Raw genomic sequence first — 12,715 nt, forward strand, 5'->3', positions numbered from 1 at the left:
TTCCGTCACTTTGTCTCCCAGAAATCCTCATATGGGATAACATCATGACACGCCTCCTCAAGTCAGCTAGTAGGAATAATGGACTGTGCTCTTGGCACATTTCCCTGCCTCCATGCTGACTCTCACTTTAACCTTCATTTAGATTATTTATATTACGATGAGGAGAAATCCCCTCCTTCCCTCCAAAGCATATCAGGAGTGTTCTCGTTTAACTCCTAAATTATCCCTAGTTGTCTGTGGGCATACTAATCCCCTTTTCAGCCACAACCTCTCTACGGTTCTGACATCAGCAGTGATGACATCCCCTGTAGCCCTTAACGCCTACTGATTATACAACTGGGTTCCCTCCCATCTGGAGAACACTAGTGTTTTGAGTAGAGAAGGGTGAACCAGTTTGGATAATTTAAGAAACCCACACTGGATCCAAACCTTTGCTGAAATAGTGATGTAAGTGTTTCCCCCCCACCCCCTTTCTCCTTTCAATTGCAGCTGGAACTAGAAGTGCCCGAGATCTCATGAGAAAGCTTGTGCTCCTGTGATTTCCAGCTTGATTTGTTGTTTTTTTTGCCAGACTCAAGCAGTTCAGGTAGTTTTAGAGACTCGTCTGACCCTCTGGGGGTTCATTTCTCCCAGTATGGCAAACCACGGCTTTCCCCAATGGCCACTGCTTACTGAAAGCAGTTCTCCATCCATTTCAAAACTATCAGACGCAGTTTGTGACAGTAATTATACCTTAAAAAGAAGCCTCTAACCTCCTCCACCTTCCTCGGGTTGTTCTTCTCCAACACTCTCCCACTACTCATTATATAACTCGACTGGTCACCATAGAGACATGGATATAAATATTTAAATATAACTAGAGAGACAGACTGCACAGACGGCATCTAGTTGTTGTGTTTATTAGAAACAGAAAAAATTAGGCAGAGCGATGGGTTTTTTTCTTCCAAAAAACAATGCTGAAGATCAAATGGGGAGTGAGCTGAATGTGCAGATGAGGAACAAAAAGGGTTTTCCAAGCTCAGCTTGTGCTGAGGGAGGAACCAGCTGCTCCCTAGGGTTCACAGAAAACAAACTCTGGAAACTCCTTCCCATTAGACACGGGAGGAGATTTTCCACTTGAAGGGAAAGTGTCAACTGAATCATGACAGCTGATGCATGCATGTAAAACATTACCTGTGCTAAGTCTCTGGTCCCCTTGTTGTTGTTAGTGATGTCTTCACTCACCCCGGCTCTGTTGCTTGGGTGAGGATGGATGTAATTTTGATGGAATGTTATTTCCTAGGTTACCAAGCAAAGGGCAGTTAGGTTTTTTGTTCTGTTTTGCTCTCTTGGCTATCTCTTCAGTGTAACAGGTACTAACAAATTTGCCTGGCACTTACATGTGCGTGCAGGAGGAAAGGTTCAAGGCTTCTCTCCTCCCCCACACCCCCAACCTGTCTACCTTTCTGCACAGGGACCAGGCATAATTGGAACAGGGTCTACTCCCTGCCAGCACCCCAGGAGCAGCCAACTCCCCACAAAAGGAGGCAGCCACAGATGGGGTGAGGCAGACTATAGGTTCCTGATCCTCTGAACAGATACAAGGGCTGTGCAGGCCTACTGAAAGAGTGTGCTGTGATGGTGCAGCAGGCATGCTCTTTAGGTGTGGGTGTGATGAGTGGAACTGGAGAAAGAGCATCAGATTTCAGGAGGGATTTGGGAATGTAAACTGGGGCAAAGCTGCTACCAGAGAACCACAGGCCTCTCTGCATGTAACATTGACTTCCATGATCTCTTTCCTATAATTCTGCCTGTTTACTGAATCATTTATTGCAAATGAAATAACCTGTGTATCTGCCCATTGTGGGATTTGTGATGCTTCCTAGATGTTATGATGTATGAAATCACAGTCTGTTTTAAAGCAGAGGCATTTATTAAAGAAAACCGCTACAACTTCAGACAAGCAAATAGGTTCCCCCCGACTCAAGCTCCAGCTTTGTCTCCTTTGTTTGCCAGTGACCAAAGATTACCCGGCACACAGGAACCCCTGGAGTCTGAATAATATGTTTCAAGTAAACTGGAAGGCATCCTCATTCTACCTTTAATGTCCAGTGTGTATCCTGTACAGTTTGCTCCTTGATATTAATCTCAAGCCTACTTACTCTGGCCAGACTCCAACATCTTAGTATTCTCTGCCTAGGTTCATTAGACTTTCTGTGGGATTTAGATCCATTTATTGCAATGTGAATTTCTGAGTATTCCAATACATACTCTTCTGATGTGATTCCAAGATACCTTGTTTAAAGCTTTTCTGTGTTTGTGCTTTTTGTAAGATTGAAGGTAAATTGGAAATCCAGGTTATTTCATTCAGCTTTCCCATAGCAAAGAAAATGTGACAGTCAAGTTAGTTGATTAGGAATTTCACCAAAAAGTCATCATAAATTTTATTCAGAAATTTTGCAACCCAGAATAGGTTTTTTCTGTGCAGATGAATGAGGGAAGGAAGGAGAGAGTAAACAATGAGACTACCATCTGAACAAACAATGAATAATGATAATGTATTGCATTGAATTAGAATCCTATAATCTATACCAGCCATGGAAAAGAATTTCCACCTGTTCATGCAGATCACCACGTTATATAGGCAAATTATAGGAGTGAAATATAGGAGTGAGGGTCACCGAGTCATAAGCAGAGAGCCAGAAGGGGACACTGAGCAGCGAAGCCCAGACAGCACCTGCTGCTCCTTGAAGATGTCTAGGGAGCCAGCAGACCCTGGCCAGAGGAGCTCTGCCTGGATGTGTGAGCAAAGCGAGGAGTGGAAATAGGTCTCACAGTCGCAGAGCACCTCCCCATCCGACATCCTTTTCCTGGTATGATGGACTGCCACCTTGGCCAGTACCAGGAGGAGGTTGACGAGGAGGTCTTGAAACTTCGTGGGGCCACGGATGGGGTGTGCGTCAATCAGGAGGTGCGGGGAAAAGTGCATCCAGAACCTAAGGAGAAGGTTCTGGAGGAGCCAGAAAAGGTCCTGAGACCTGATGTGCGCCAGGGTCTCCCTCACACTGAAGAAGGGGGCAAAGAATGAGCAGCCTGCACTCTGATTACTTTGAGGCTAATTAGTGCTCCAGTGGAAACTGTTCGGGGGTAATGATCTAATCAGGCTGGTGGGCTGGGTGTGGGGGAAAGCTTAATTGGCCCCATCAGCCCAGCGCTGATAAAATAGGCAGAGGAAGGAAATACAAGAAGGAGAGAGAGAGGGCGAGGACTAGCTGAGCCTCGCTATAGAGAGACCTCAGAGTAGGGAGCCCTCTGTTCCCCTCAAGTCCTGCTGAGAGGGCCTAAAGCTCGGCAAAGGTTGTAAATAGGTGGGAGCATGGGGGACAGTGGTGATATCGGTGAAGGGAAATAGAAATAAAGTGTCACTAAGCACACACCTTGTGAAGCATGCGCAGTTTCTGCAGGGAAGAGGCCAGTGGCGGAGCTGGGCCTCTGTTACAAAGCCTTTGTGTACAGTATTGCCAGAACGTGCCTTAATCGTAAATGTACGTTCTAGAGCAGGGTGGGCAAATTTTTTGGCCGTGGGGCCACATTGGGGTATGGAAATTGTATGGCGGGCCATGAATGCTCATGAAATTGGGGGTTGGGGTGTGGGAGGGGGTGAGGGCTCTGGCTGGGAGTGCAGGCTCTGTGGTGGGGCGGAGGGTGAGGGGTTTGGGGTGCAGGAGGGTGCTCTGGGCAAGGACTGAGGGGTTCGGAGGTTGGGAGGGGGATCAGGGCTGGGGTAGAGGATTGGGGTGCAGGAGGGGGTCAGGGGTGCAGGCTCCAGACAGCGCTTACCTCAAGCAGCTCCCAGAAGCAGTGGCACGTCCCCCTGATGGCTCCTACGCAGTGGCGCAGCCAGGCAGCTCTGTGCACTACCCCGTCCGCAGGTGCCACCCCTGCAGCTCCCATTGGCTGTGGTTTCTGGCCAACGGGAGCTGCAGGGGCGGCACTTGGGGTGGAGGTAGCGTGTGGAGTCCCATGGCTACCCGTACGCGTAGGAGCCAGAGCGGGGACACGCTGCTGCTTCCAGGAGCCACACAGAGCAGGGCAAGCCTCCGACCCTGCGCCTCGGCTGGAGCGGGAGCGAAGCAAGCCCCAGACCCTGCTCCCCAGCGGGAGCTCAAGGGCCAGATTAAAACGTCTGGAGGGCTGGATGCAGCTCCCAGGCCATAGTTTCCCTACCCATGTTCTATAGCCTGCATGTTGAGGAAGGAAGTGGTAAATTTGGACTGTAATTAGTGGCACACATATGTCTCAAAGAGGTTTCTGACATTCTTGCTATATCTGCCTGTTCCAAAGAACTTAATTTAGTAGTTGTTATTTCAGAAAAGAGAACCCAAGCTGAACTCTTGAACCAAACTAATCAGAAATGACAGTCCCTTATCTTCCTACAGAAGGAATTATTGGAATTGAAAAAAGGTTCAGAAAAGGGCAACAAAAATTATTAGGTTTCAGAGTAGCAGCCGTGTTAGTCTGTATCTGCAAAAAGAAAAGGACGACTTGTGGCACCTTAGAGACTAACAAATTTAAAAATGATTAGAGGTATGGAACAGCTTCCATGTGAGGAGAGTTTAATAAGACTGGGACTTTTCAGCTTGGAAAAGAGATGACTAAGGGGAGATATGATAGAGGTCTATAAAATCATGACTGGTGTGGAGAAAGTAATTAAGGAAGTGTTGTTTACTCCTTCTCATAACACAAGAACTGGGGGTCACCAAATGATATTAATGGGCAGCAGGTTTAAAACAAACAAAAGGAAGTATTTCTTCACATAATGCACAGTCTACCTGAGGAACTCATTGCCAGGGGATGCTGAGAAGGCTAACACTATAACTGGATTAAAAAAAAAATTAGATCAATTCATGGAGGATAGGTCCATCAATGGCTATTAGCCAGGATAGATAGGGATGGTGTCCCAAGTCTCTGTTTGCCAGAAGCTGGGAATCGGCAACAGGGGATGGATCACTTGATCATTACCTGTTCTGTTCATTCCCTCTGAAGCACCTGGCATTGGCCATTGTCAGAAGACAGGATACTGGGCTAGATGGACCTTTGGTTTGACCCAGTGTGGCCATTTTTATGTACATAGGGTGAATAATAGCATGTGACACAAATTGCCAGAGTAAATTTGTATACATTCATTTTACTTACTAATTCCAAAGTATTTTGCAGTGAATCCACAAAGCTGCAAAAGAGACTTTAAATCACATCTGATGGGATTAGATGCTTGCACGTAGGTGGGAGCCGCCATGTACTGTACAGCAAGTTCCCTGACATAACTCATTAATACAATACATCACAAACTAAATGTAATTCTGGGAAACCATTTTTGTCATCTGTATCAGGCTTTTATTCTGTACATTCTGGCTAGAGGCAGATTAAGATTTATTGGGGCCCTGGGCACAAAGAACATTTGGGTCACCCCATTAAAAACACAAATGAATCAAAAATGCATCAGTACAAAGACTCTATTCAATGTTTACACACTGTGTTAATAATAAAGCAAATCATATTACAGTTCATTATGCCTAAATTAACTGTTCAATTTTCCCATATAGAAATGAATATTGCTAGATATTATCCATACCATTACATAAAGGTGTTCACTGATAAATCTGGACAGCACTGATGTTACAAGAATTAGTGTTTCACAGGTCAACAAGTGGTTCTTTCATCTCCCCAGTTTTCTTAACCCTGACCATTACAGCTTTTTCCCCACCTATTGAACCTCTTACAAAGTCCAGTTTTTTTACTGTGGAAGTAAAACTATCTGAAAGACAACAGCTATAATTCCAGAAAGTAATTTAATTAAAAGAAATAATCTTCACATGAGGTTAAATTACTCTATTATTAAGAACTTTAAGTTTCAGCCAATGTTGAGAACTGGCTTAAAACAAAGTTTGCAATGATCACATAAGCTGTGAGAAAATGTTGAAAGAATCTGATGTGTGCCAAAGTAACTCCTTTCACTTTCTGCCAAAGGCAATTCATGTCAAACCACAAGAAAGTTTATATTTTATCAGTTAAGTTTTAGGACTAACTATTTCCCCTAATCAGAAACTAGCTTATAGATTTCAGAGTAGCAGCCATGTTAGTCTGTATTCACAAAAAGAAAAGGAGTACTTGTGGCACAGTAGAGACTAACAAATTTATTTGAGCATAAGCTTTCGTGATTAGGCCCAATGATGGTGTCCCCTGAATAGATAAACTGCATTTGCTCCAACCCCTCAGACAGAGACAAACACCTACAAGATCTCTATCAAGCATTCTTACAACTACAATACCCACCTGCTGAAGTGAAGAAACAGATTGACAGAGCCAGAAGAGTACCCAGAAGTCACCTACTACAGGACAGGCCCAACAAAGAAAATAACAGAACGCCACTAGCCATCACCTTCAGCCCCCAACTAAAACCTCTCCAACGCATCATCAAGGATCTACAACCTATCCTGAAGGACGACCCATCACTCTCACAGATCTTGGGAGACAGGCCAGTCCTTGCTTACAGACAGCCCCCCAACCTGAAGCAAATACTCACCAGCAACCACACACCAGAACCACTAACCCAGGAACCTATCCTTGCAACAAAGCTCGTTGCCAACTCTGTCCGCATATCTATTCAGGGGACACCATCATAGGGCTTAATCACATCAGCCACACTATCAGAGGCTCGTTCACCTGCACATCTACCAATGTGATATATGCCATCATGTGCCAGCAATGCCCCTCTGCTATGTACATTGGTCAAACTGGACAGTCTCTACGTAAAAGAATAAATGGACACAAAACAGACGTCAAGAATTATAACATTCAAAAACCAGTTGGAGAACACTTCAATCTCTCTGGTCACTCGATTACAGACCTAAAAGTGGCAATACTTCAACAAAAAAACTTCAAAAACAGCCTCCAACAAGAGACTGCTGAATTGGAATTAATTTGCAAACTGGATACAATTAACTTAGGTTTGAATAGAGACTGGGAGTGGAAGGGTCATTACACAAAGTAAAACTATTTCCCCATGTTTATCCCCCTCCCCCCACTCCCCACTGTTCCTCGGACGTTCTTGTCAACTGCTGGAAATGGCCCACCTTGATTATCACTACAAAAGTTTTCTCCCCCCTCCCCGCCCCCGCTCTCCTGCTGGTAATAGCTCACCTTACCTGATCACTCTCGTTACAGTGTGTATGGTAACACCCATTGTTTCATGTTCTCTGTGTATATAAATCTCCCCACAGTATTTTCCACTGCATGCATCCGATGAAGTGAGCTGTAGCTCACGAAAGCTTATGCTCAAATAAATTTGTTAGTCTCTAAGGTGCCACAAGTCCTCCTTTTCTTTTAGCTTATACATTAAAGCACACTTCTAAGAATAGGCCAGGTTCTGATTAGCCAGAGCACACAACAGGATGTTCGGTTATTACTAAGCCAGGGAGAGAATAGTTTTTCTCATAATACTGCAGAAAGAAAATATTCATCACCCCATTATACCAGTGCCTCATCATCAGTGTAATGGAGGGGAAAAAGTCATTGGAACTGAAGGTCCTCACAAGATAAATTTCTCCCACTTCCATAATTATCTGGGTTTGTCCTTTACGTTTTATCCCCCAACCTGGCTTGGTTTTGGTAGTCACATAGCAACCGATCACTGTTAGTCCATGACAACAGTTGATTCCACTGACCATCTTTGTTAAGTACATTCAGATTTCATTTGTGAAATCCATAGTTGAGTCAGTTGGGTCTGGAAGCTGTGGACCAGTGTAAACAGTGCCACCTCAGTCCATGCTGGATGAGGGGGAAAATACACACGAAGATCTTAAAAGTATGGTCTGGGGTAAATAGCACTATAGTCTTTCATCCAATGCTAAGGTGAATGAACTATACTATGAAAGGCCTCATATCAGCTGAACAGGTGGGTGACAAGAATCCACACTAAGATCCGAAGGCTGTAAACCACGTGCATGGGGAAGTAGAATCCACAAAGGTCTCAGGGGTGCAGGTGGGGGTAAATTGGGCTACATCATGACGTATTAGGATGGTGTAAATAATGCTACTTTGTGAGACGCAGGTATAGGGGCATCCAAAGGCCTTGAAACTGTAGATGTATGATAACTGTCCTTTTTTTTAGGGAAGAGAAGTTAACGGAGATGGGCTGGAGTTGTTGTTAGAGTCCAATCCCATTTCCCAAAGGACAAGACAAGATGAACAGGCACAAGATGGGGAAAGAAAAGAACAGCAAAGATAGAAAAATGAAGCTTCTGTCACTTGCTGCCTAACTGCTGGAAAAAAACTCCTGTGTAAGAGTATGAACATTCTCGATGCATTCACAGTGAACCAAACCGATATCAGGCTAAACCTGTGGAAGGCTCTACATTGCAGTTCCAGAATACAGTGTCTGAAATGTTCATAAGGCAATATTTAATTCCAATAAAGCCAGTATCAGAAGACCAGATGAAGAATGTTGTTGCAGTTAAAGAACTGGACTAGGATCAGAGCTGTGTGAGTTCAGTTCCTGGCTTTGCGACAGAATCTGTGTGTGAGAAGAGGATAGCCACTTGATCTCTCTGTGCCTCAGTTCCCCATTGCCTTTCTACATCTTGTCTAAATAAACTGTAAGCCCTCTGGAACAAAGACTCTCTCGCCTAGGAATCAGTGGGAGGTACGTGTCCAAATACTTTTGAGGATTTGGATCTCCCTTACTATGTGTATGTAAAGTGCCTAGAACACTGGGACCTTGATCTTGGTTGGCACCTGTAGGTGCCCCTTTAATAAATAATTATTCTGTCACCTTCACTTTGAGAATTACTATCCTCCCTACACAGCCCCAATGGAATTCACAAACCTGTTTACAGAGTACGGTACTCCTCAACATGAGTAAGAGTAGTAGGATCAGCACCAGAGCAAGAAATACATTTTATTAGGGATGAGCAAGTCAGCACAACTTGGTTTCGGACAAAATTTTATTAAATTTAAAAATATGTATGTTGTCTGTTTTTATCTTTTTTTTTTTTTGAATTTCATGTGATGAAAGGTCAAATATAATTGTAATTCAGATCAAGTGTGTTTGCAATTCAAACACAGCTGAACTGGATCTCTTCCTTGGATGCATTAAGGCCCAAAATCCTGCAAAGGTTTATGCGAGTGCTTAACTTTACTCCCATTGCTTTCAATGGGATTATTCCAGACAGTATAGTTTAGCGTGAATATTAAGTGTTTGCAGCATCAGGGCCTAATACAAATTATACAGATTAGATGAGGGATGGGGGAACCGGTTTTTCCAAATTTAAAACTGCCGCATGTAAGCTGAATCCAACCCTCTTACCCAAAATTCGGTGCAGCCCTCAAACTTCCAGTAGGCCCCCAGAAGAATCCCCAGGCACGTAGCTGCTCCGCTGTTGAATTCCATGGCCATGTACACTTGAGCCTTTAAAAGAGCAATATATTTTTTCCAGTAGTCACTTGTGGTTTGTGAATCTAGACATAGAGACTTTTAAGTAACAGCTACTTACTTACATCAGTCTCATCCGTTAATAGTCGCCCAGTCGCTTGAGAACGTTGAGAACAGCTGTGCCCGGTATGATTGCTACCTGTTTTTGGGGTCGTTCAGAAATGGTATAAAAGGCAGTGGGAAGTTGGGGCTGGCTGCCCCCAGGAGGCGGTAGCCTCCTCTGTAAAAATGACCGGCTGCCGCTGAGTGGGAGGATCCTGGCTTAGCGACAGAGCCAGTGGGTGGGTGTCTGTAATTGAATGAGGGAGGAGATAGCGAAGAGAAGCCGCCTAGCACCTCACCAGTCAGCGGAAATCCCAAAGGAAAACATAGAGGCTACCCTCCGCAATAGCTGCGGCTCCTTGTTCACACGCGCTGATTTAACAGGCCACCCCTCGCAGGCAGCTCTGCCCACAGAAATCCGCAGCAATGGGCGTGGAAGGCTGCACCAAGTGCATCAAATACCTGCTTTTTGTCTTTAATTTTGTCTTTTGGGTGAGTTGCGTTTTTTTCCATTTCTTCTCCCCTCCCCACAGATCTCGGGCGCGGATGTGTGTCTCACGCGACGCGGGGCGGCTGTGTTCGCTTTTCCTCCCCCGGGCTGCAGAGGGATTCCGACCCAAAATAATGCAGCGGGGAGCGGAGACTTGGCTTCCTCCCTGCACTAGAGGAGCAAAGCCCCCTCCTCTGAACAGCTGTGAGGGACGGGAAGGACGTTCGGTTTGGAAGATGGGGGAGGTTGAGCCCAGCGTAAAATGGTTGTTGCATTGAAAGAGCTTACGGGCCTGAGCAGTGGGCTGATCCGCAAGCCCAGGCTGCGAGCTGTTCTTACCTACCCCCTCCCCCAAGTCTTCAATTTTTTTTTATTAAAAAAAAAAAGCCCCATAAATCTGACGTGGTTCTTTGAATTCTGAAGGATTGCGTTGATCCCGGGTTAAAATGTACAGACGCTCGCCGAAGTTGATAAACCACCTGTAAACCGAATTGAAAAATGCTTGGGAGGCGTGGAGTGAGGAGCTCTGTCTGTCTGTCTGCGGGGTTGAGCGAGTACGCCTGTGGGTACAAATGCTGGTGCGTAGTTATATAATAGCTGAGGTGGTCAGCTGTAAAGGCATCTGTAGGCGGTGAAAGTGTTTTCTGGGGTTCTAGCAGGTGGGAACTAGAGAATTACTAAAACATGTAAATCCTGTGGTTAGAGGCTGGAAATTAGAGTGTGATGTATTCTCTTCCCCCCCCCCCCCTTCTTTCTTAAAAATAAAAAATAACTCTTCAGTAAATATACGTTTTTATCTTTGAAATTTGTTTTGATGCCAAATTTTCTAATATGTGCAGCGAAGTTGGTTCTGAAAACAGGGGTGCTGAAACAATTTGTATAGTGGGAGTGCTGAGAGTCACTGAATCAATCTGTAAACCCTATATATGATAGACCCCACTTCAAGAAAGGGATTGCTGCAGCACCCCTACTTCCAGCACCTATGGCTGTAAAACAAAAATAGTTAAAAATGAGGAGACATGTAAAACTGGATTTTTAAAAAAAAAAAAAATTATTCACTTTATTTATTATTTTGTCTAGTGCTCCTGCTTCTCCTGTTTTACAAGTGGGGAATCTGGGCGGAGTTTGGGGGGAAATGTTAGGTTTCCCAGCCTTGGGATATGAATTGGAAACTCGGTGTTGCTGTTAGGTTAAGAAAGATGAGCTGATTGCTTGGAGAAGGAATGTACATGGGGAGGAAGGGGGAGTTAAAACATACTTGCTTAGTAGATGTCCTAGACAAATGAGGACGCTTAAAAGATGGGCGATGTGCATGGTTTTTCACACCCCTCCCATCGTCTCATACTCCCTCCCTGCTTGGAGAATTTTGCAAGGACCACACCCTGAATCTCAGAAAAGTCTTTGCCTTAGTTTCTACAGCTCTGGATTTTAGAAGAGATTTGGTTTTGATTTTTTTAAGTAACATTCTGTGGAGCTCGGACTTCCTGACTGTACAATTTGAGCACCGTTGCTTCATAGAATCATAGAATATCAGGGTTGGAAGGGACCTCAGGAGGTCATCTAGTCCAACCCCCTGCTCAAAGCAGGACCAACCACCAATTTCTGCCCCAGATCCCTAAATGGCCCCCTCAAGGATTGAACTCACAAACCTAGGTTTAGCAGGCCAATGCTCAAACCACTGAGCTATCCCTGTCTCCCCCCCACCCCCAAAAAAGCTTCCATACTATTTAAGAAGCAAATCAAATCCTGTATGTAGTAAGAAGGTCTTCTAGCAGCTGCCTGGCATGAATAGTTAATCAGATGTATAGCTGTGTTAATTTAACAGTAGGTTGTGCAGGCTAGCTTTCCCCTGTGTGTGTAATAAGGTCAGCCTGTTTGTCCCAGTTATGAGTCCCCCCAGGGTGACTGGGGGTTTGTGCGTGAAAGGCAGTGCCCTTTGTTCTGTTTGGCTGCTTATTTCTCATGCCTTTTCCTCCCTGAGATGGAGCTGGTGTGGCTAGTTATCTTGCTGGACATTTTAGGGGCAGACAGTGATGCTTTGGTGTTGGGTTGGCCGGGCCTGTCTCGGATGATATGTGGTTCTTGCAGCTTTTTTAGAGACCAGAGTAGTAGCTGAATACCACTTCCTTTCCCTGCTTTGGTTAGAGTTAATATTTTGCTGGCAGTTGAGAACCCCCGAAGGCTATATCAGTCTTCATCCTACTTTTAAACTGAGTTGACAACATGTATTTACACTGATCAGACACCAGATTAGCACCATTTCAGAGAGGTGGTTTTAGATGGAGTAGCAGGGAGCCTCCCACGCTCAGGGCCTTGAACTCCTTTCCATTTCCTTGGAATTCTAGGTCATGGTCCTGGGTCCCTGCTGACTGCTAGAAAGAGCAGTGCTGGTGACAGTGAAGGAGGAGTTCAGTGAGGGTGAAGTCTGATGAAGGGAATATTTTTGCAACACTCACTTCTTCTTGGTCATGAACGCACTGACGGCAGAGAATCTGTTTACATGAATGAACCCCCATCCCACCCCAGCTAGTGACAGATGATTATCTAAGAATGTGTTGTGTACTGATTTGCTGGTGATATAAACAGGAAATACCAATAGCTTCAACCAGTAGCTGATTCTGGTTCCTCGGAATTTCCTATTTTCTTTCCTGGGCTCTAATTCTCCTCACCTCACTGAGCCGGCAGCACTTTTAACTTAGGCCATGTGTACGCTA

General features: G+C 44.9%; 2 protein-coding genes across 4 annotated transcripts in view; both read left to right on the forward strand.

Annotated features, from left to right (window-relative positions):
* TSPAN32 (tetraspanin 32) overlaps positions 1-8,513 on the forward strand; it is a 73,605-nt gene extending 65,092 nt beyond the window's left edge. For all 3 annotated transcript variants that reach the window (XR_006291840.1, XM_037899643.2, XM_037899644.2), the window contains one exon: positions 8,150-8,513. Coding sequence is in view for 2 of the 3 variants with exons in the window: in XM_037899643.2 (XP_037755571.1) it covers positions 8,150-8,266 (117 nt within the window). In the remaining variant the exon portion in view is untranslated. The remainder of the gene's footprint in view (positions 1-8,149) is intronic.
* A 1,031-nt stretch (positions 8,514-9,544) lies between these two features.
* CD81 (CD81 molecule) overlaps positions 9,545-12,715 on the forward strand; it is a 77,493-nt gene continuing 74,322 nt past the window's right edge. Inside the window, exon 1 of the mRNA XM_007062976.4 lies at positions 9,545-10,003. Within this exon, the coding sequence (XP_007063038.2) occupies positions 9,938-10,003 (66 nt within the window). The 5' untranslated portion in view covers positions 9,545-9,937. The remainder of the gene's footprint in view (positions 10,004-12,715) is intronic.

The sequence above is a fragment of the Chelonia mydas genome, chromosome 6 (genome assembly GCF_015237465.2).
Source record: "Chelonia mydas isolate rCheMyd1 chromosome 6, rCheMyd1.pri.v2, whole genome shotgun sequence".
NCBI classification, from domain to species: Eukaryota; Metazoa; Chordata; order Testudines; family Cheloniidae; genus Chelonia; species Chelonia mydas.